The following is a 25041-nucleotide window of genomic DNA, read 5'->3' as shown; positions in this document are numbered from 1 at the left end:
TGCTTGAACAGATATATGTAGTACTTTTTTACTTCTGTTTATGCAACAAATCTGGACATGTGTCATGGTATTTAAACCCAGTGGACTGAGTGTTGGATATCCACATGACTAACATCTCAAAGGCTTAGCTCCTCTTCTTTAGAATTATTATTTCTACGAAGAACGATCAGGTGTGCTGAACCTCCAGTTGGTTCAGGATTCTCACCTCCCTCCAAGTGTGAGTCTATCGTACTATTAAGACTGAAGGTTCGTTGTGCATATGAACAAATGACAAAATTTTAATTAATTTGTGTTCTTCATAGCTAACAAACCGAAGGTCTTAACATTGACTACCCTCTTCTAGCCACCCTTCTTATGTTTCATCTTGGGTCGGAAGACTGATGATGCGTCACTGATTCAATTGCAGTCTCTGACTCACTTCCATCTAACTGTGTCTTGATCCCAGATGACACAGATTTCTTCCATTTACAATTTTTTATTGTTTTTAACCAGTTTCCAGCTGGTGCCAGAATAGTTATCCTAATGTTAAGAGCTCAGGTTTGTTAGCTATAAAAAGTACAAATTAAATAAAAATTTGTCATGCTGTACTGTAGTTAAATTTTTGAAAAATCTGTCATAAAGAAGTTATAAGTCAAGATAAGCCTTTCTGAAGATGCTTTTCTAAAACAAATAGGAAATGTATGGTGATGAGATAACTTACCCCACCGCAGATTTTGGTAACATTTAGACAGTTTTCTCTAACAAACCTCCCATGCACTGTACAAATGTATACGTTTCACAGATGAAATATACTTGGAGAGATACAGAAAGTCTTTGACAGACATCAGTTTACTGTTATCCATAAAATTTAATCATAATTATCTTTCTAGGGACACTTAAAATTTTTTCATGTTATAAGGCATTATGTATAGGCATTTAAAACTGATTTGAGTTTGTATTTTATTTTTTCTTTCAGGCTCAGGAAGCAGCTTTAAGAGCGAGCAATCAACCCCGCGATGATCAGCAAGACCTGGACAAAATGCTCTCCTCTCTGGGAGTGGCACCTGTCTCTGGTATGTGCTGTATTCCACCTAGAGTTTTGAGTAGCTTAGTAAATAATTTGTCGCACAGATATCTCCTAATGTATAGTTTTATTCTTTCACTGCCTCTGTTTCCATTTAATATCGTAGTGTTCTGACTTTAGAAGCTAAGTACAGGCAGTTGATAACTGGATATTGGCACTGATAACCAGGGACTGGTGCTGTTATTGCCAATTTTCAGTTATCGTTACGTCTTTGGGAACGGAACCCCCGCCGATAACCAGGGATTGCCTGTACAGTACAGTATTAATAAAATGCAAACTTTTTGTCCTTTTAAGGGCATTTTAGTAATAGTTTTGCTGGTATACTGTAACCCATTCCTTTCACTGCAACTGCTTGAGATCATCTCATTTAAAAATTTATTTCCCCAAGTTGCTAAAGTCAAATGTTTACTCTTATCCTGCAGTGACAATAAAAGAAATCTAAGTGTAAAATCTTGGAGAGAATGGTTTTGAATTTAAGACAAAAGGCAAATGTTCCTTCATGTATAAATGAAATTGATATTGTATATTATTCATTTGGCAGTTCTTGCAAACTGTGAGGTGATGAATGAATGAAAATTGATCAATTTATGTTGTTCATATTACCTTCCTTGTATTCCTTATTGGACTGCTACAGGAGGCACTTGAATATATAAAGCACTTGGGATCTAGGCAGTAGGCAAAGTTCCTTGAATTGGGAGTACTGTACATTAACAAAACCATAAGACAATTAAATGACCTTGCTGGTGTTGAATAGTTTTGTACATGAACTTTCCTGTCAGATATATACTTAGCTATACGTCTCTGACGTCACGACAGAATTCAAAACTCGCGGCACACGCGACAGGTAGGTCAGGTGATCTACCTTACCCGCCGCTGGGTGGCTGCTGTAAGAACCAATCTCCCTTTCCAGCCAGAATTTTTCTGTCGCCGGTGACGACTACACCTGTGGTTGTTACCTCCTGACAGCTTTATTCGATTCTCGTTGCCGTGGATTTATTTGGACTGACTTTCGGTGAAGTACCTGATCTTGTTGGCTTGGCATACGCATTTGTGGATTGTTTTTGGATATTGATTTGGATTTTTCTTTGATTTCGAGATGTCTGAGTTAGAGGTTAAGAAATCTTCTATGTTTAGGGTGTGCTCTATGGATGAATGCAAGGTGAGACTACCGAAAGCTACGGTAGATCCTCACACAAGTTTGCTTTAAATGTAGAGGGAAAGAATGTTCTTTTGTTAACCCGTGTAATGAGTGTGAGAAGTTGGATGAGGGTGAATGGAAGGCTCTTTCTTCCTACTTGAGGAAGTTAGAGAAAGACAGGGTGAGAAAGGCTTCGTCTAGGAGTTCTAGTAAGTCTCGTATTAGCGAGGTAGAAGAAAATCCTGTTGTAGCATTAGAACCTTCTCCAGTTTCAGCTCCTGCGCCCTGCATCGAACCTAAGGATACGACTACGGAAGTGGCAACCATGAGAGCCACGATCCTTAGCATGGAAAAGAAGATTCGTTCGTTGCAAGGTAAGAGTAGTGAAGGTGAATTGTGCAGTGACCCCAGTGCAGTGGAGGGTGCGTCTGATCGGCTCCTTAATGCTTCCAGGCCTAGACCTCTTCCAGACTCCCAGTCCCAGTGGAGGAGGAAAGTCAACAGCCGCAGGAAGGTTAGGGAGAACTCCCACCGATCAGGCGTCCCCTCGGTAGATCCTGATGTTCGTACCCAGGCTGCCCTTGTTCGCGCGAAGAAGGAGGTATTGCGACAATGCTTCTCTTCTTCTTCCTCACCTTCGCCTAGAAGAGGATGGAGCGCCTCGGATTCTTCGCGACCGCTGAAGAGAGCCTGGAAGGCTCCTGGCGCCTTTCCTTCCAGCCCGGAAGTTTTTCCAGAAGAGCCGGAAGTAGAGATCAAGACACCCAGGATGGAGCAGGAGTTATCGCCTCATAGTAGGCTTCGAGCCTCTTCTCCGGTGGAGGATTTTGCAAGATCTCCAGCTCGAATTCTTGCTGGACTGCAAGCGCAGATTTCGGCGCTGGCGGGCTCCTTGGCAGGAGGAACGCGTCGGAAAGACGTCTCTCTCCCTGTCAAGAAGTCTAGGATTCCTTCTCCTGTGTTACCGTCTCAGTCAGAGTCGGTTCTCTCTCCTGTATCAGCGGATGGAAGGAGGCGCTCTTCCCTCGGCAGACGCTTGTCGTCTTACAGGCGTCAATCGCCCAAGAAGCTTTCTCCTGGTGACTACATCTCTCCAGTAGGAAGGGATCTAGCGCCTAGTAGGCGTTCGTCTAAAGACAGGCGTACAGCCTCGTCTTCTCGCTCATTTCCGAAGATCCTTCTTTCTCCGGATAAGAGAGCCTACTCTTTGATGGATTCGTCAAGAGACAGGATCTCGCCTTTTGTTAGGCGCCTTGAGCCTGGTATGCACTACTCCCCAAGTAGACGCTCTCCCGCTCCCAAGCGTGGTGCGGAGGATAGGCGTTTTTCTCCTGATAGGCGCGGCTCTCCTTTTAGCCGCTCTGTTCAGGACAGGCGTGTAGAGCCTGAAAGATATGTCTCTTCTGGGAGACTACCTTTTGAAGAGACACACAAGTCTGGATCGAAGTTTGTGGAGCATGGTAGACGCCGGTCACCTAGTAGGCGACCTTCTCCAGGGCTTCGCTCTCCTGTAAGTAGGCGCCAAGAGCCTAGTAGGCGTTCGCCTCATGGTAGGCGCAGCTCGCCTGGCAGCCGCTCTCCTTTGAACAGGCGCATGGATCCTGAGAAGCGCCTTGAGCATAGTAGGCTCTCCTCTCCTAGCAGGCGCTCCCCTTTGGAAGCCCGGAATTCTAGGAGTAGGATTAAGGATCAAAGAGCACGCACTCATCAGAGTAGGAAGGACTCATTCGAGAGGAGCTCTCCAGAAACTTTTGGCTTCCCCTGATAGGCGCCAGTCTGCTACTAGACACACTCTGGACAGGCGCACTTCTTTAGAGAAGGCTAACTGCCCTCGTAAAGAAGCGGAGGGTTCTTCAGTGGATGAAGTTGAACCTTCAGAAGAGGATTTGGTGAAGGACTCGTCAGTTTCGTCCTATAAGATCCTTACAGATCTCCTTCTTCAAGAGTTTGGAGACTCCCTTACTCCCGTCGCTCCTCCGTCTCCTCTCTCTTTATTCTCGACTTCGAAGAAGACGAAAGTTTCCTCTTGTGTGAGGATGAAGCCAACCATCTCAATGAAGAAGGCTTTGAGAGGTTTTGGTGATTGGCTGCTTTCTAAGGAAGAGAAAGGGAAGACTGTGTTTTCTTTCCCTCCTTCCAAGCTTACGGGCAGACTGGGATTTTGGTACGAGTCTGGAGAACCCCTAGGCCTGGGTCTTCCTTCATCGGCGGATGCGGACTTCTCTTCTCTGGTAGATGCAGCACGAGACGCTCGGCTCTTTTGTCTGCTAAGACTACCTGGGCTATGAACGAGCTTGACCACCTGCTGAAGGGAATGTTTAGAGTCTTGGAAGTCTTCAACTTCCTTGACTGGTCTTTGGGGGTCTTGGCTAAGAAGACTCAGAACCCGGATGCTATTTCGCCAGAAGATCTCAACAGTGTTCTAACGTGCATTGATAAAGCAGTTAGAGATGGATCGAGCGAAATAGCCTCCCTGTTTGGAGCAGGGATCCTTAAGAAGAGATCAGTCTTCTGCTCTTTTCTGACTAAGTCTGTTTCGCATGCCCAAAGAGCCTCTCTTCTGTATTCGCAGCTCTCGCCTCTGCTATTTCCGAAGAAGATAATACAGGACATCTCAGGATCTATCTCTGCGAAGGCGACTCAGGACTGCTCGCGCAGTCGGCACGGAAGCCTAGGACCTCCTTCCAGACGAAGACGAAGAAGGAGACTCCAGCTAGACAGGAGCCCTTTCGAGGGGGCCCTCCTTCTAGAGCCTCTACCTCGAGAGGTAATAGACCTTTCAAGAGAGGTAGATCCTTCTCACGCTCTGCAGAGCTAAGAAGTAGGGAAGTAGTCCTCCAAACACCAGTAGGTGCCAGACTTCTAAGATTCTCGGAAGCCTGGGCAAAGAGAGGAGCGGACAACTGGTCCCTCTCGATTATCCGGAAAGGATATCTGATTCCCTTTACGGAAAGACCACCGTTAACAACGACTCCGAGGGAGTTGGTGGCCAGGTACAGGGATCCCATCATGAGCCTTGCTTTAACACAAGCAGTGGAACAAATGTTCGAGAAAGAGGCTATAGAGCTAGTGAGCGACCCTTGCTCAGCGGGCTTTTACAACCGCCTTTTTCTAGTTCCAAAAGCCTCAGGAGGATGGAGACCGGTTCTGGATGTAAGCGCCCTGAATTTCTTTGTAGAAAAGAGGAAGTTCGCCATGGAGACGACATCCTCAGTGTTGGCGGCCCTTCGGCCAGGGGACTGGATGGTGTCCCTAGATCTTCAGGACGTTTACTTCCATGTGCCTATCCATCCTTCAAGGAAATACCTCAGGTTCATGATGGGAGGAAGGATATTCCAGTTCAGGGCTTTGTGCTTCGGCCTTTCAACAGCCCCTCAGGTCTTCACAGGCCTAATGAAAAATGTAGCAAGATGGCTACATTTGGAGGGAGTCAGAGTGTCCCTTTACTTGGACGACTGGCTAATCAGAGCCAAGTCGCAGAAAAGATGTTTGGAGGACCTACAAAAGACCCTTTTCATGGCAAGTTCTCTGGGACTTTTGGTGAACTTTCAAGTCTCAGTTGATCCCCAGTCAAGATCGTATCTATCTGGGGATTCGGATGGCTTCTCTGGATTTTCGGGCTTTTCCGTCTCCAGAAAGGATAGCCCGAGGGTCAGAGAAAGTCAAAGCCTTCCTAGAGAAAGAAGTATGCACAGCGAGGGAGTGGATGAGTTTGTTGGGGACACTCTCCTCGTTGGAGCAATTCCTTTCTCTAGGAAGGTTGCACCTCAGACCTCTCCAGTTCTTTCTACATCGAAACTGGAGGTGTCGTTCGCAAAACCTAGAGTTCTCCTTCGAGATCTCAAGGGAAATCAAGAAGGACCTCTCTTGGTGGGCCAACCCTCTCAGGTTTGCAGAAGGGATGTCCCTTCACATTCCGAACCCCAACCAAGTGTTGTATTCCGACGCCTCGGAAACAGGTTGGGGAGCAACGCTCGGCTCAAGAGAAGTGTCAGGCACCTGGAAGAAGAACAGGTGACCTGGCACATCAACATGAAGGAGCTGATGGCGGTTTTGGCTAGCTTTGAAAGCTTTCGAGCCCCACGTCCTAGCTTCAGCAGTACAGATCAACTCGGACAACACCACGGCCCTGGCTTACATCAGGAAGCAGGGGGGGACTCACTCTTTCTCCCTGTACGAGACAGCAAAAAACTTCTGCTTTGGGCAGAGCAAGGAAGATTTGTCTCCTTACCAGGTTCGTACAGGGAGAAAGAACGTCAGAGCAGACCTCCTAAGCAGGAAAGATCAAGTCCTGCCTGCAGAGTGGACTCTTCACGAGGATGTTTGCCAGGACCTGTGAAGCTTTGGGGCAAGCCTCATATAGACCTCTTCGCCACAGCCAAGAATGCGAGGATAGCCAACTACTGCTCTCCGATATCGGACCCGAGGGCAGTGTCGATAGACGCGTTTCTACTAGATTGGAAGGGTCTAGACATGTATGCTTTTCCTCCATTCAAGATACTGGGAGAGAGACTAAAGAAATTTGCAGAATCGGAGGCAGCAAGGATGACGCTGGTAGCCCCGTTCTGGCCCGCGCACAAGTATGGTTCACAGAGGTACTGGAATGGTTAGTAGATCTTCCGAGAACATTACCACAGAGGATCGATCTGCTCAGACAACCCCACTTCGAGAGTATCACAAAAACCTCCCCCCCCCCGCTCTAGATCTGACTGGCTTCAGACTGTCAAAAGTTTGGTCAGAACGAGAGGCTTTTCTGCAAGAGTTGCAACGGCTATCGCAGCAGCAAGAAGGCCTTCTACCCTTAGAGTCTACCAATCGAAGTGGGACGTCTTTCGGCGATGGTGTAGGAACCATCACTTTTCCTCTTCCAGTACCTCTGTGACCCAAATAGCAGACTTCTTACTTTTCCTTAGGGAAGAAAGTGGATTGGCGGTATCAACCATTAAAGGCTATCGTAGCATGCTATCTGCAGTGTTTAGGCACAGAAACTTAAACATTTCAGAAGATAAGGACCTTCATGATCTAATAAGATCGTTTGAAACATCCAAGAAGGTTTCTCCAGGGATTCCGAGTTGGAATCTGGATGTAGTGCTACGTTACCTGAGGTCCAATAAGTTCGAACCGCCTCAGTCTGCCTCGTTTAGAGACCTCACGAAGAAGACAATTTTTCTCATGGCATTGGCTTCCGCAAAGAGGGTTAGTGAACTCCATGCACTAGAAGGAAATGTGGGATTCAGAGGAGATGCATCTATCTGTTCGTTCCTTCCTTCGTTCTTGGCCAGAACGAGAACCCCTCAAATCCTTGGCCTAGGAGCTTTGCAGTACAAGGCTTGTCTGCATTAGTAGGCGAGGAAGCAGAGAGGTCGCTTTGCCCAGTACGAAGTTTAAAATTCTATCTACAGAGAAAGAAAAAACTTAAGGGCAATGATGTCAACCTTTGGTGCTCTGTAAGAGATCCAAGGAGGACTCTTTCGAAGAATGCGCTTTCTTCTTTATCAGAAGCCTGGTGAAAGAAGCGCATGCGATATGTGATGAAAGTCAATTCAAAGTTCTTAAGGTCAAAGCTCATGAAGTAAGAGCTATTGCCACGTCATTGACTTTTAACAAAAACATATCCCTGAGTAATATTATGAAGGCAACATTCTGGCGTTGCAACTCGTCTTGCAAACCACTATCGAGAGACGTCAAAATTACGTATGAAAAGTGCTTCGGGTTAGGCCCGTACGTATCGGCGGATTCGGTGCTGGGGCAGGGAGCTGAGACATATCCTTTGTAGTATTTTTTTTTCCCCTTGTTAGGTTGTAAGTTTTTGGTTGTTTGAAAGAACATGCGGGTAGGCATGTTTTTCATTTCGTAGTCTAACAATGATTAGATTGGTTAGGTGATCGGTTTATGTTTGAGCTCCTTGCAATGATAGTGGTTAGGTTCTGTCATATAAGTGGGCGAATCCCCGTTGACAGATCCTGCTCGGATTCTATCAAGTAAGCGGATAACCAAATCCCTTTGATAGACCCAGAGAGTCTGTCAGCTGTAGGTCACGCCCTCGCTGAAGCTCTTAAGGCAACGCAGACTCATAGATAGTAACTACGAAGTCGTTCTGCCTAAACCGGTAAGAAACCAATGGTTGTTTTTACATCCTACAACTAGTGTTGTTTTCCCCTTTTTTCCATATTTATATTGCTGTCTCTTTCCCTCCACCAAGGGTGTCAATCAGCTAAGTATATATCTGACAGGAAAGTTCATGTACAAAAATGTTATTGTTAGTATACAATAAGGTTTTGTACATACTTACCTGGCAGATATATACGATTGATGGCCCGCCCAGCCTCCCCTCAGGAGACCGGTGGAAGGAAAAATTCTGGCTGGAAAGGGAGATTGGTTCTTACAGCCGCCACCCAGCGGCGGGTAAGGTAGATCACCTGACCTACCTGTCGCGTGTGCCGCGAGTTTTGAATTCTGTTGTGACGTCAGAGACGTATAGCTAAGTATATATCTGCCAGGTAAGTATGTACAAAACCTTATTGTATACTAACAATAACATTTTTATGAGGAAACTAGGGAACTCGATGATCTTTTGAACCTCTCTGGTTCACCCTGATAAAAGCGGAGTTCAGACTTTATTATTACAGGGAGTGCACTTTCATGTCGCTTGCCATTTTAAGATTCACTAATTAACTATAGATTGTAGCTGTATTTTATAACCTAGCACACGCCCTAAAATAGTTTTGCCTAGTAAGTTTTTGTACAATATAAATGTCAGTGTAGGCCAGCGATTCCTAATCAGGGTTCCACGGAACCCTGGGGTTCCTCATGCTATCATCAGGGGTTCCGCAAGAAGTCTTGAAGTAAATATGTATTGCAAGTGATGCTGATCTGAATTTACACAGTTCTAATAGCAGTGGTAGCTATTATACGATTTATATATATGTTTATATATGTATATGTATAAGTGCCTGTAGATAATGGTTCTGTAGGATATGAAAAATTGTTTCGGGGGGTTCCTTGAAAGTATAAAGGTGGGGAATCACTGGTGTAGGTGTAAGGTAAACTCTTCGGGTGTAGTTCTAGTCTTATCATTATTCTTTGTTAATCCTGTAATTTGTAGGTTTAGGGATGGTAACTTTTATAGAAAGATGAGAAGGTACAAGTTGTTTTGAATATTTTGAATACTTGTGTATGTAAGCACTTCAAAGGAAAGTTGATTGTGATAATGCTGAGTAAATATGTAGAGTACTGTTTATGCACAGATGTAATGTATGGATTATTTAATAAATGCTTTAATGCATACTGTAAACTGCAGTGTTAATGAAGTGCATGGTGCCATGCATGCATATTGATGGCCTATGTTTCTTTTTTAGTTGTAAGGTAGAGCACTTTGTTTGTTAATAATTTATGCTGATTTAGGTTTTTCTTACTGTACTTTACATTGTCAGTATGCTGTATAATATTTGCTTGCCTTAGAATCACGCTTCATTGCCTATTTGATCCGTGTTGACAGATAAGGACAAAGTGAAACAAGACATTGTGAAAAACCTCACGATAACTCCACCCTCAGTGGAAGAACCAAAAGACCAAATCAACACCCCTTCTGAACCACTGCAGGCAGAGGAGAAAACTGGTCAGATGGAATGCTGTGTGTGTTACGAGTGAATTGGCATAAAGCATATTTGCATTGCATACCTATATTGTACTACTAACATTTTTTATTCCCAGAGCATAGTTCCTCAAAGAATGCTGGAATTCCTGTGCAGTGTTGCATGCTGCACACAAGATTTCAGCTTTGAAAGTTGGTCATGTAAAGACGAGAGGGTTTCACAATAGCTAATATAAATTTTATATGCCCCTTTAAGTCAGTTTTCAGTGATTTATGGGAAATATCCCCTTTTAGTTGAGCTTCACTTCCTTGAAATCTTATAGGTCAGGTTTTGTGGAAGAGCACCATGACTTTCTTTTACATGGAAAAGATAAATGTTGCAAAACTATATACCTTACATGATTATTCTAGTTCTTTCATTTTAGGTGAATCTTACCTACTGTTGAAGCTAGCTCATATCTCTGCACCGATAGGAGAGTTGGCATTCAAACAAAAGAAAAAAAGATTGTTTAGCTGACCTGGAAGACTGTCTAGTTCACCTGTTCTCCACCTTGTGTGTTCGAATGTGCTATCTAATTAGAATTCTCCTTGCTGCCATTAGGTGTAGGCAATTGTTGGTTTTTTGTGAGATTTGGCTGTTTTCTCCTGTCACGGTACTGAAATTTTAATCTTCGGATGTTTCCACCAGAAGCAAATCAACTAACATCAGGTTATATAGGAATGATTACTGTGTAAGCAGGATGCCTAAATTGGAGGTAGATCAACATAATGTTTGTACTGGCTGCAGGGGTACAGAGTGTAATCTAGAAATTAAGTGTCAGGAGTACAGGAATTGACCTAACAATCTTATGCTTAAAAGTATCAGATGTAGGAAAAGAAAGGAAGAAGACAGATTGCGGAAGCAATTAGTTAGGTCAGGGCATAAACCTTCCTTTTCTCCCCTTCCTGATGAGCCTTTGTCTGCAGTTAGCCCTACTCAGCCTATAGTTTTTTGCTATGCTAGACCTAATACTAATATAGCTGGTTCTGACATTTCCTCTTTAGCTCTGTCTTGCGCCCCCCTTATGGTTCAGGAAAACTGTATTGAGAAGCTAGGAACAAATTGTAAGACTTATTTTAGAATCTTTTAAAGGTTTCACTGAATTTATGATAGGGAACCATTTGGAGTCCCTCCATAGTGAACGTTCATCTTTGCGTTACCCTTGTAGAGGTAAGGTGTCTGTACTGCCCTGCAACAGTTGGAAAAGTCTGCTGCCAGGGAACTGGGTCGGTTCTTAGGGCAATGGGGTTCTGTGGCCTCCGACTCCTACCTCTTCCAGGGTCTCACTCTCAACCCTGATCGGGTTAGAATGGTTTGGGCTTTATACAAGAAGCTTTCAGCTCACTTGGCTGAGTGGAATTTGTCTAGCTGCACCAACCACCATCCTTTCTTTCAATGTGGGAATGAGCTCACTTTAACAGTAGGTAGGATTCATCTCAAATAATATAAATTTTCATAATAGAATTTATTATTTGGATACTTACCTACTGTTAAAGTAAACGCCACCCAGCCTCCCCACACTTAGTGGGCTGTCAAGAAGAAATCTGACTGGAGCTAAAACATTTTAATTCACCTGGTGGAGAACAGGTGAACTAGACTGTCTCCCGGGTCAGCCAAGAGATTTTTTTTCTTTTGTTTGAATGCCAACTTGTCTATCGGTGCGGAGATATGAGCTCACTTTAACAGTAGGTAAGTATCCAAATAATAAATTATATTATGAAAATTCACATTTTCTTTTGGATAGTCTGCCATCTTGATCCTTTTGTTTGTGCTTGTTCCTAGTGCTCTTATCAAGAAGTGGTTGAAAGTTTATGAATGTGAGTTGCTGCATGGTACTATATTGCTTTGGATTTAAGGTCAAAGCATTTTGTTTTCCTTGAGGTTTTATATTTAAATCCCAATTTGTAGTGAAGATTATGTTGTGAATACCTATTGGTGTATTGTTTGTCAACCTGTTATGCTTCACATGTGCATTTTGATTTATTTTCAACTCCCTTAAATTTGTCAGTAATTTGGGAATGTAAGTCCCCCCCCCCCCCCGCCCCCCCCCCCCCCGCCCCCAATCTTAGCCTGGTCCTATTGCGGTCATAAATTGAGCTAAAACTAACACAACCAGTTCTTTATTCAAAATGAAGAGTTTTCTGGTGATTTGTAGGTGGTAACCTGTAGGTTATTGTTATCAGGTAATGTGACGTTTGTGGTTGCAATTTGGAATTTTTCTTAATTTATGAAAGTTGTCTGTATCATATTTAAGCAAAGTATGTGTGAATGCTTTGTTAAACTTAAGTATGTTAAAAATTGAAATTTTATTAATTTTTCATTATAAATAAAGTATCTGGGAGATGTGCTGTATTTTGAATTGTGTTTCTGTTTCAGACAATTGAGATTATTGTACAGCTATGCATGGTATTGGTAACCTTTCTTGACTCTGGTGCTATTTTGGCATTCATTGCATTTTTATGGGATTTTTGCATGATGTAGGAGCTCATCCTGTTCTAAATTCCTTTGCTCTTTTCAGGTTACTCTGTAATTTAAATAGTAAATGCTCAGTTCTCTTCTCAGTTTTTAATAACTGATGCAGATTTTCAGTAAATGAATCCATCAACATCATTATATATTAGTATTTATTGGGTTAGAAATGACTTCAAGTTTACCATATACAGTCCATGAGGAAAGACAAAGCACAAATTTTTGTACCCTGTATTGTCATGGAAACTGTTTCAACCTCAGAATGCATTATCGAAGTAGTTAAAAGTTTGGGCATAATTGTAATGGTATCTGCCAACTCGTAAGCACTCCAGTAATCTATGGTCAGTGCAGGTGACAAGTTCTTGCAAGTTTGTTATGCTTTTGTTTGGCACCTGTTTTCATCAATTTTGATGGTTTTGTTGGTTGTGTTTTTCACTTTATAATGTCACAGCATACCACATTTATCAGCAGTGATAAATCTGTACACAGCTGGTACAAAAGTTAGTGAAATATAGTGCATATACAGTAGTGCCTCAGGTTACGAAATTAATCCGTTCCGAAGCGGCCTTCGTAACCTGATTTTTTCGTATCTAGAACTATGTTTTACATGTAAATTGCCTAATTCGTTCCAAGCCCTACAAAAACACCACGGTAAATTTTGTAATAACGCTAAATTGACCAATGAACAATGAAATACAACAATTTGGACTATTCAGTACGTAACCTAACCGTTACTGTACCTGTAAATAAAGTGTATTAGTGTACAGGGTACAAGAAATACTGTGTGTACATGTACATACGTATGTAGTAAAATGTGGAACCTTACCTTTCGAGTGAGGCGATGTCCGAAAGTGGCGACAGAGGGGGAGGACAAATGGCAGAAAACATGAACTCTTAACTTTACGAAACATTTAAAAAATGGCAGAAAACATTAACACTAAACTTTAGGAAACACATTAACAAATGGCAGAAAACATTAACACTTCTTGATTATCTCCATCTTCGTCTCCATAGAAAACATCCTCTTCTTTCTGTGAACTTCAGCAACATATATGTGGAAGAACAAATTCCAGTGTTTACGATAGCGCTGCCGCAAAAAAAGGTCAAGGAACACCTTTACATAGAGGCATGATGGGACAGATGCTAACCAGTAGGAGAGCAGGATCTTACAGCGGTGACTAGCATCAGGAACCAATGGGAGAGGGGGAGGATGGTGGCGAGTCTACTGAGTTGGCTGCGCGCCAGTTTAAAAATTGTTCTCGGCGGCCCGGGCGAATCTCGGACTTAACCCTTTTGCAACCTGAATTATTTTCGTACACAGAAGCAAAAAATCTTCGTCTTTGCTTTCGTAACCTGAATTTATCGTACGTAGGGACTTTCGTATGTAGAGGTTCCACTGTAATTGGCAATTGCTGTGGTTGGTTTACTGCTTCACTCAACGTTTCAAGGAAGAAAGGAAGAAAGGGAGACGTAGTTTCCTGCCCCTAATCTGAAGACAGGAAGGACTAAGAAGACAACTGAGAGGACTCAGAACCCCATAAGGTTCCTGGTTCTCCCAGTCATTTTCTTAGACCTTTTTGTCTTCAGCTTAGGGGCAGGAAAATGAGTCGCCTTCCTCCTTGAAACGCTGATGTGCACTATTTCACTGACTTTTGTACCAGCTCTGTGCAGATTTATCGCTGCTGATACATCCTCACATGACGTGGTATGCTGTGACATTATAAAAAAGTGGAAAACACACCAGCAAAAATGATGAAAACAGGTACCACAAGGCAGCATAACTTCACCTGCACTGACCATGGAGTACTGGACGGCAATGATGCATGTTACTGGGTGTGTAGGAGTTGCGGATACCATTACAATACAGTGTTCCCCCTGTATTGGGGTGAGGTGCGTTCTCTCTCTCTCTCTCTCTCTCTCTCTCTCTCTCTCTCTCTCTCTCTCTCTCTCTCACACACACACACACACACACACACACACACACACACTGCAAATAATTGAAATCCTTATAAAAACACTTAAAACTGCTTATTTTGTTAGGTAAAACTAAAAAATAATAAAGAAAAAATTTTTATACCTGGTTTTTTAACTAGTTTTATCACTAAAAGTGCATTGTTTGATGAAATTAATAAGAAAAAACCCAGGAATTTGTGGATAGTTCTCATAGAAAAATACAGCGATTACGTGAATTTCCCGCAAAAAAAGTGTGGTATATGTTCCAGAGAGAAATTTGCGAATGCGTGATTCTGTGAATCCGGAGTCCATTGTAAAGTGGGCCCCCATATTTGCGTTTTCCCGATTCGCGGACTCGCGGATTTCTCTGAACCATATCTACGCACTATTCGCAGGAAATTCGCCTATTTGCTGTATTTTTCAATGAGAAATATCCAGAAATTCCTCGTTTTTTGTCAATTTCATCATTAAATGTACTTTTTGTGATAAAACTATTAAAAAATTACAAGTATAAATATTTTTAGTGAGTTTTTCTTGAGTGTTACCTACCAAAATAGGCCATTCTCAGCATCTTTATAGGTGTTCCCATCCCCCGCGAATACGGGGGAACCACTGTAGTGCCCTAACTTTTTCAACTGCTTCGATAACGCATTTCTGATTTTAAATAGTTTTCGTGAAGGTACAGGGCACAAAAAAATTTGTGCCTTGTCTTTCCTCATGGACTGTATGTATTAGAATAGTTGCAGGGAGTTCTTTTTACTGTCTTTGTCTTGTCCACATCAGCCATAATTCCCATTTGGTTTAGGTCTTTGAGTATGCTTTGCTCCGTGGTCATCTATACTTTCCTGCTGGTCTTCATCATGCTATTTCCAAATCTGCTATTCTGATTTATCAGTTCCACCTATTTGTCCAACTAGCATTCTCATTCTTTGTGATCTCAGTTTCTCTTGTATGTGGGATACCACATCACACTGCAGCATACATATATTTATAAAATGATCTTCCCATTGTACCTCCATTTTATGTAAGTAACTTACCTAATAATTACATAGCTATAAGTTTCTACTTTACGCAACAGCTCAAAATTCGAAAATTGCGGTAATGCTCTCTTGTATTATATGGAGATAGTTTGCCCCGCCCACTACCTGAAAAGAATAGGTACAACACAGCTAGAGCTGTCACGTGTCTGCCGATGAATGACTAAACAGTTTGTTATGCAGCTCTTTGGATTCATTTTTCACTAGATGGTATTGGTTTTCTTTGCATTTAGTGATGTGCGCTAGGTTTTTGGTAGTGTGCTAATAATATTTAGCTAAGCTTATATTCAGGACTTTTTGAATATTGATTTTGATTCATCATGTCAGACACATATGTCTAGTATTAGATATTGCAATAAAGACTGCAAGAGAAGACTCACATAGACATTTGGTTCACCGGATGTACCCACAATGAAACTAATCCCAGTTTGAAACTGAAGGATTTTTTTTTTTTATTCTCTACTAGAAAGAAGTCAAGGTTTGGTCATGATATTTGACAGCAAGTTAATTTGGTATAGTCACATTGACTCTCTGAAAACAAAGGTGGAAAAATCCCTTAACCCCTTCTTAACCGGGTGGGTGAGCAGAATGTAAACATTGCGTTCGCTGCCGAACTGAATCTCTCGGTAGTGACTCCAGTTTGGAGGGGTGCTGATTGCAAAAATATTTGCCAAAAATACACTAATCAAGACAGGCTAATGAAATTATCAGGTATTATTAGCACTATAATAACGCATATTCTCTGTTAGTTTTATCATCCTACATGGAAAATAAATGATTTTATGAAAAAAAATGTGAAACTCAGTGTCCCTTGTACAAGGGACACTGGTGGTCGGTGAGAAAACTACAGTCTTGAATAGAAATTCGGTCTTACAGAACGTTGGTATATCCACCTGGAACATGCACATAAAGTATTATCAAAATAGAACAGTAAATAAGCACGTAATAACAAAAAAAGAGCAAAAACTAAAGCGAAAGCCCCGCCAATAAATATGGAAATCGCAAATTTCATAGTATATCTTTCAAAAATTGGTCGATGTCATTTTCTACATTTTCTAAGATTAGTTTCATCACAGAAAACAACTTTAGGTGCATCAGGGGTATCTAAACTAATTTTTCAAGTTTCTTGTCCTCAGAAAAAATAGCTTTTTTGCTTTTTCTCTGGTTTGGTTTTTTATATATAAAGTTACTATAAGGCTTTATTTTTACCTTCATTTATCTGGTGTTCATATCTTTTATTTGTAAAATGTAATAAGTGAATAAATTAATAAATACAGTAAATGATGATGCAACTGGTTTTATACTTGGGTAGAAGTTATTACATGTTTACGCTTGTCTGGTTTTGTGATTTTTTGTTGAGACGCAGTTCATCTGTCATCTACACACTACTATAAGCAGTAATAATATTTTTTTGGGTTCATCATACGTCTGGCATTGTGTCATACTGTTTATTTTGCTCCAAACTCTTCAAACCAAAATTACAGAATGATTGGAAGTCCCTATCTGAAAAGAGGAGTTTTGGTGGTACTATGCATACCACCTTTATGCACCCGGGGCGGTGTAGTAGACTTGAATGGTGGTACCCACCTACCTCCAAACAAACTTTCGGTAATGAAGAGGTTAATATTTTAAAGGTGGTAGTGGGATTCGACCGGGTAGCTGATAAGAAAAGTTTACTGAAGTTGTATGACTCCTTATGTAATCAAAACTCGACTATGGCTGTCAGGTATATTCATCTGCCAGCAAGTCCAGGTTAAAAGAATTGGACATAGTTCATAATATGGGGCTAAGAGTATGTACGACATATGGGGCTAAGAGTATGTACGACATAGTTCTTAATATGGGGCTAAGAGTATGTACAATCGCTTTCGGGACATCTCCTGTTAGAATATCTACACTGACTCACATGAACTTCCTTTAGATCTGCGAAGAGAAGAGCTTGGGTTGTGTGTTACACCATACAACTTAAAAGCTCTCAAGAGAACCTGACACAAAAAATTTTAGAGTGTGACCTTTAGAAAGTTTGGTGGAAGATCTTCCAAACCTTTTCAAATAAGACAGCTGGAAATTTTGAATGATGCAGTAATTCAGTGCCAGAAAGGTGAAGAAGTAAAACCATCCTGTGTACCACCATGGCTTATTCCCAAGATTTCCTTAAGCTCTTAAGAAAATAAACAAAAAGCAACTGTCTGAGGAAGAGATAAGAACTAATATTTTAGAGCTTGACGCAAAACATGAGGGGCAAGTAAATTAACAACGATGGATCAAAATCTGATAATGGAATTAGGTGTGCAGTTGTGCAGGGGAATGAAATTTACGAGGCAAGATTACCGGAGTTGGCTTCCATATACACTGCAGAGTTGTCAGCTATAGTTCAGGCTTTAGAAAATATTTATAACTCAAATAAAGATTTTGTAACATATAGCGACTCAAGATTCATTAAAGCAGCTGTATACAATTCATCCTCTGGTACAAAAAGCCCAGGAGTGGCTCTTTTGGATTTCATGTCGCAAGAAATCAGTATGTTTCTGCTGGATCCCAGCTCATGTCGGAATTCGTGGGAATGAGGAGGCAGATAGATATGCTATGGAAGCAGCTATGAGTAATTTGTATCGGGTAACCAAAGTGCCACATGTTGATATGAAAAGACCCATCAAGTCATCCATCTTGAAGAAGTGGCAAGAGAGATGGTCCTCCCCCTCTCTTAGCCAACAATAAGAAATATAAGGAGATAAGGAAAAGCATAGAAAAATGGCTCTCCTCATTTCAAAAAGAGAGAACAGAAATTGTTTTTGGGCGACTTCACATTTTTGTACTCTGATAACTCATAAGGTTTTTTTAGGTGGCAACAGTGTGCCAGTGTGTGTTAGGTGTGATGCTACCCTACCATTGGAGCACATCCTGGTGCATTGTGTAAATTATAGAGAACAGAGACAGAGATTCCACCTTGATGGAAAATCTCTTGCAGATATTCTAGATGACAGAGCAGATATTCCTGTACTAATGAGATTTCTAAAGTGTATACTGTTAAGAATTTTTATGAAATTTAGTAGCATGGTAAATTTTAACTCATTAATTTTATTTTTTTATTTTTTTTTGTTTATAGTCGTCATTTTAAGTAAATAATTTTTTATTTATTTAATTAAGGTGTAAATGGTGTTGAATGAATGTATGCATGTCAGATAGTTTTTAAATTGTTGAAAAAATTGTAATTTCAACTTGTGTGTGACTTTTCAATGATGGTGTAAATTGTTTTGAATGAAAGTGAATGTCTAGGTTTTAATTGCTATGTATCATTAGATGATCTTAGTTTTAGTTGTTTTGTATCAGATAGTATTTTTAATTGCCATTTTAATTGATCAGTTGTATTAAAGATTTTAATTGATTCATGTATTCGTTAATTTAATCCATTTCATTCAATCACATATCACTGTAGCACTGAATGACCTTTACAGGTCCAAGTATTGGGGCTGTGCCCTAAATTCCATAATCAATCATAGAATCAGCGATTCACGGCGCCATAATGCGCTGATAATAGTTATGGCATTGATACCTGCCTAACAGAGGGCACCATTAATCAGTTATCACTGCCAAAATCCGGTTATCAGCGCCATAAATAACTGAATTTCGTTTAATGGTGATTTTCACTTATCAAGCCCGTTGGAACGGAACCCTTGCGGATAACCGGGGTCTGCATGTACTTATCAAATAGATGTAGTTACATGATCAGAGCCTTCCCTCCCTGCAAATGTACATAAAGCATAAACGAATTGTTGTCCCTAGCTATGGGCTACCTATTCTTCCATGGTAGTGGGCGGGGCAAAATGTCTACACCCAAAAGAGCAATATGTACTGCGTTTTTCATATTTTGACGATCTGCATAAAGTAGAAAGTTGTAGTTATGTAAGTATTTTGTAAGTAGTACGTATATGCAAAGTCTAATTTTATTATAAAAATTTCCTTTTTGTATGTACATTTCCTCATATTCTTTCTTCTCCATTTTCTCTTTTTACATATTTTTATCCTATAATTTGCTTTTTATCCTATAATTTGCTTTTCATAGCTTCTATTTTGAAAGCATTTAATTCAATATTTGGTGCTTCTTTAACCCCCACATCACTTTACATCTACTAGGGTACTTCCTGTGTTGTGTTTTTCCTAACTTTCTGGTCACCATAAACTTTTTTTTTTTTTTTTTTTGTACATCACTCCTCAGCCGTCTCCATTTCATTTTCATCCTTTTAATATTCAAGGTTAGGAGCTGCTTTCCATCAGTTTTTTGGATTAGGGGTGAAATGAATTTGCTCCACCTTTTGTTTTTTGCATCTTGTACGCATTCTGACTGAACTACTAACTTGCTCAGGTGTTTTACTCTTTTTCCAGTCTTTTTCTGAGGCCTTCTAGCTGTTCTTCATCCTACTACTTTTTATATAGCAATACCAGTTTTACTAATGATAATAGTTGCTTCATCTTGTCACCCTTTGCTTAAATCATTGAATCTTTGAGATTTCAGTTCATTTTTATATTACATGAGTTGTATTTGAGTACAGTTTGATGTATAAAGTACATTATGTACTGGATTTGGATTTACTAAGGATTAAATGGTTGTACAAAGTAATTTTAAGATAGAATTTTGTTTCAGCTGTGGAGTTCTGCAGTAGTGTGGATTTTTCCTCTTGGTTGCTTCCTTTTTTCCCCCCATTTCTTTATATCCATTCCCAATGTCCTTTTAGCTCTGATATTGAGTACGTATTAATTTTCAGCTCTTAATTTTCCCTCTTTATTCAAGAATGAATTGTTAGTGTGAGTTATATCAGGGCTGAGAGTTTGAAATGAGACTGTTTTGATGAAAAGTTTCCTAATGGTGTCAACGCTTACTAAGGGTATCCATATACGTATAAAGGTTGTTTGTAGTTTTTATTCTTTTCCATATCTGACACTATACATACAGGGATCTCTCTCTCTCTCTCTCTCTCTCTCTCTCTCTCTCTCTCTCTCTCTCTCTCTCTCTCTCTCTCTCTCTCTAGAAGAATGTTGAATGTAACATATGCTTATCACAATGCTTTCACCTGACTGGCTACATGTTTCACTACAAATTTTTAGGTAAATCTTTATATTCGTGTTGCAGAAGTGTTGTCAAGCATGTCCAGCATATCATCTGAAGCGGGTGGAGATCAGACTGCTTCTCCGGACAAAAGTTTGGAAGCTAATGCCTCGGCATCTCCCCGTACACCTAGGTAGGTTGATCATTGTAAGATGTGTAGTGCATAGAAAAGGAATTGAACCAAATTACTATTGTTGACTGTTGTGTTTACTTGGTAGTATGCTGACATAATTGGAATGGATTGATATGGTAATTTTACCATTTTCATACAGTTTGTTTGAACATATATCTATGGACAATTATGAAGCATTGTAGTATAATGTGTTTTAATGTTCTGTGGTAAAGATGATTAAGATTATTAGCGTTCAGTGAAAGACAAATGTTTGACATATTTCATTATGTAGTACCCTTAATTATTCTGTAGTAGCACTAAATCTATTACTTAGTTTGCTATTAACCTTCATTTTTTATTAAATTTCCTCTGTAGAGCTGAAAAGTCCCTTAAATATTGCAGATAGTAGAAGAGGGAACAAATCATAGTATAGGCATTCAGTTTTTTGTAGAAAGAGTTAAGAGAATTTATGTCTCATCTAACCCCATAAGTGAGAAGCAAATGTAAAATTGTTAGCTATGGTATGATGCTCTTGTTAGAGTGCTTAGAAATATATATATCTTTTTTTTATCTTACAAAGCAGTACAGTGTTGTGTGATTGTGAATTATCTGTACTTTTCAGCAAACGGCCACCTCAGCTTTCGGTCGTGAGTGTTCAGGCTACAAACATTCCACCTCGGGAGACTGTTGTCTACACAAAGGGAGTCCAGACTTCTACTTCTGGTGACGGCCCCGGTTAGTTCTGATTTACTTTCGTATTTTCTTAGCTAGATGGCTGTTGGCCAAGGCAATAGGCTGGCAAAATGAACTATAGATTGCTAATCACTACAGTACCTTGAATATGCTTCAACCTCCCAGTTTTATACTGTATTGCCAATTTCATTTTAAAGTTGAAGATGATTATATTGTGAGAATACATATGATTAATGTAATAAGTGCAACATTTTTTCTTCTTTTGATTTCAAATCAGGCACTGAAGCCAATGTTGTTGTTTGCATATTTAAGTGTACATATTTTTTATAGATAAAGATACATGACTGAGGTCTGTATGTAGGCATAATACATTTGAAAATGATTGGGTCAAGATAGTGTCTTAAGTATTTTGAAAAGAAGGAAAGTTTGTTAATATCTCATTTATTGATATTAATACACTCACAACTAACATACTAAGAATGGTTTGGGACTTCTGTATCCAAAAAAAAGTGGGTTATTTTCTGTGTTTACCATTAAAGCCAATGAAATAAAGCAGTGAGAGTAGTTCTAATAGTTGATATTAGTGTAACTTTTTATTATCTCTTTAATAAAGGTGTGATAGTAAAATCTGCATTTTATATTGATGTAGTTTTATGTATAATATACATTTGGTGGAAATTGATGATTAGTTTATGTACAGTGGAACCTTGGTTTTCGTATGTAATCCATTCCAGAACGTCCCACAAAGTCAGATACGTACAAAATCCGAAACAATAATTTCCATAAGGAACAATGTAAATGCAATTAATGCATTCCAGACACCCAAAAATATAAACAAAACTACAGTTTTTAGGGAATAAACACATTTTACATACAGTAAACAATGAGAATTAAATGACTAATGAAATGAATCAATGAACATTTAACATCACTCTTACCTTTATGGAAACCACTTGTTAGCGTATGGAAGACGGAGATAAGGGGAGAGGGAGGAGGAGAGGTTATTGTTTGTTTCTGGCTTTTCTTTAAAATTTGCTTGAAGTTAAACACTGCATTGTCATTAAACATGTTTGAGACACGGATTACAATTTCTTTGTTAAGATGATAATTCTCCATATTTTTTTTTTTACATCACTCAACTTTGCAAACATGTCCTTAATCCCTGAAGTAGGCACATTATGTATGCCCATTTGCTTTTTGAATTTTTCAAACCAGCCTCTGCTGGCCTTAAAATCACTAACAGCAGCACTTGTTGTAGGCATTTTCTCACTGAGATCGGTATACAACATCCTCTAACACTGCTATGGGTCCTTTCTTAAATTCTATAGGGTTGCACTCTAATAAAAAAGCACAAATAGCACAAAAACAACAAACATAAAAGCAGCAATGGGTCATGAGAGAACACGGGAGGCCATGTTTGGGTGCACGTTACTGTGCCTAGTCATATTTTAGCCCTTGGAAGGAGTGTTTCCAAGTGTACAAAATCTGAGGTTGTGTACGAAACCTGAGACAAAATTTCGTCGAAAAAAGTCTACAAAAACCAAATCGTACAAAAACCAGGGCAGACAAAAACCAAGGTTCCACTGCATTTTGAATTACGATAATTTATGGTAAAGAAACATTCAAACAGTATCTGTAATATTCATCAGTGCAGATAGATCAGTAATTGTTTATAGCAACCCTCTGTATTGCAGATGGGATTACATATACTACATATTTCATGGAAGTTTGATGAGTGTAATAAAGATTTTGTCTTTGATATTTTCTCCTGACACAGACCATTACTTGACGTAACTGGAAATGCACAAAATGTACTGCTCTTTAATGATTCATTTTAAGAAGTCAATTCAGTATTATTCTTCAGCATCATGATTGGAATGAGTCATTTCAGTTTTTCAATATAGTAAGAATTTCAGGTTATCAATATTGTATAAGAAATAACTTTCATGTGTCCCCACATTCATAAACAAAAACCTGGTAGATTCTGAGTCTCCTTTCTAACAGATAGTGATTATGTTGTTGGTTACAGTGTCATTTGATAAAAATAAAAACTATGAAAGAACTGGTTACTTCGAGACTTTGAAGGAGTTTTTTTTTTTTTTTTTTTTTTGGGGGGGGGACATCATTGGAAAATTTGGGAGACTGGTAGCAAAGGGTTGTTCTTTTTGTTGCTTTTACATAAATGACAGTACTTACTCGAAGGTCAAGTAAATTTTCAATAACATTTAGAACTTTCCACATGTCTAGTGTCTTTATTTTCACTACAACCTTTTATCTGTGTATAAGGAGAATTTGTTGTAAATAAAAGCTTCATGAAATTTTCATATTCCATCACAGTAAGGAAACTAATATGTTCTTAAATTTGAGCATTGAATAGAACATTATGATATACATACGAGCTTATGTTTTTCTGATAACTTCCAGCATAGCTATTGGTATACTTGAATTAAGAAATCTCAGTGATTTTGTTTAGAAAAAGTTAATTTTTAAAAAATCCTTTTGTTTTAGCTATTCTTGGAAAACAGTTGTTGCTTTTTTAGACAATATTAAAATTTATACTTCTTGAATGATGCAGAATTATTTTTAATGTTAAACACAGAATGTTTAGTGTGCCTTGAAATTAGATCTTGTAGATACTCAGTTGGCCTTTATAGGTGTACATATTATTCACTGACTGAAAGGGTAATAGTACAGAATTTGAAATAGTTAGGAGTGTTTTGATAAAATGTTTCAAGGGTTTTAGTTGCTGTATATGTTGGCCATGGAATATTGAAAATATAATATATAGTACACAGTATATATATTTTTTGCATGGTAAGAAAAATAGTTTCTTGGGTTGGGGGTGAGGTTTTCAAAAAGTAAATCCTCAGTTGAACTGCATGAGTACGTTATGCCTCGGTTCTTGAAACTGGCCTTTCATTTTGAACAGTCAAGTACGGGAAATCACCTGAGCAAATGTCTAATTGCTGTCGTAATATTTGTAATATATCTCAATTCAAGGCAGTATTTTGTATGGAAATACTATGAGTTAAATTTTGCCATTCAGAAATTGAGTACGTATTAGCATACAGGAATGCTTTGTGTGCTTGTAGGTGTTCTGAGAGTCATTATTTATTACAGTTGCATTAAACAGCAGTTAAACATTTTCTCTTGTCTGGGTCAGTTCTGGATATGGATGGCTCACATCTTGTAATGTATTGCAATCAGGTCTGTAATAGTAATAACCTACTAACAAACTCTTTTTATTAACAATATACTGTATAGTTCTTTGATAGTTCTCATTTAGCATGACTCTCAACCTTTTAATCTAGTTACTCCTGTAGTTTAGTGCAATCATTATTGGACTGTATGGTCATTTCAGAGTAATCTTAATTTTCAAATGGTAGCCATGATACTAATGGTAATGCTTAGGTAGAATTGATGATGGTTACAATGTTGTGTACACCGTTTTGATAGCTTAGCTACTTTAGAGACCGTTTTTACAGTGCAAGAGTAGAATTCCTATATGTGCAGTATGTTGGTAAGCAGTAAGCCAGTTATTTTTTGTTACTAATGCACCGAAATGGTACTGACTAATTAAATGATTCACGTTAAATAAGGAACTTTAATCTGAACAGTTTTACTAATTCATCTTAGTTTTGAGATCCCCAAAAGGTAAGACTTAGTTTTTAGAAATGGAGGTTAGACTTTGTTGGTTATTGCCTACACTGTTGTGTAGTTTGTTGTGTTGGTTATTGCCTACACTGTTGAGCATTATTATGACTCAAAATCTCACTGGAGCACCACATATATTTGTCCACTTTATTGCGTTGAAGGTGACTCATTAATCTGATGCACT

The 25041-nt window shown here is 39.5% G+C and overlaps 1 protein-coding gene across 50 annotated transcripts in view; it reads left to right on the top strand.

Moving 5' to 3' along the window:
- The window catches only part of LOC135219137 (cytoplasmic dynein 1 intermediate chain-like), a 181950-nt gene that overhangs the window by 51961 nt on the left and 104948 nt on the right, over positions 1-25041 (top strand). For 40 of the 50 annotated variants that reach the window (XM_064255604.1, XM_064255644.1, XM_064255608.1 and 37 more), the window contains 4 exons: positions 956-1052; positions 9700-9819; positions 20423-20531; positions 21133-21245. In XM_064255604.1, coding sequence (XP_064111674.1) covers positions 956-1052; positions 9700-9819; positions 20423-20531; positions 21133-21245 — 439 coding nt within the window. The remainder of the gene's footprint in view (positions 1-955; positions 1053-9699; positions 9820-20422; positions 20532-21132; positions 21246-25041) is intronic. The other 10 variants (XM_064255639.1, XM_064255633.1, XM_064255643.1 and 7 more) reach the window with 1 other exon arrangement.

This window comes from Macrobrachium nipponense, chromosome 1, assembly GCF_015104395.2.
Source record: "Macrobrachium nipponense isolate FS-2020 chromosome 1, ASM1510439v2, whole genome shotgun sequence".
Lineage (NCBI taxonomy): Eukaryota > Metazoa > Arthropoda > Malacostraca > Decapoda > Palaemonidae > Macrobrachium > Macrobrachium nipponense.
This window is presented reverse-complemented; position numbering and strand designations above follow the sequence as displayed.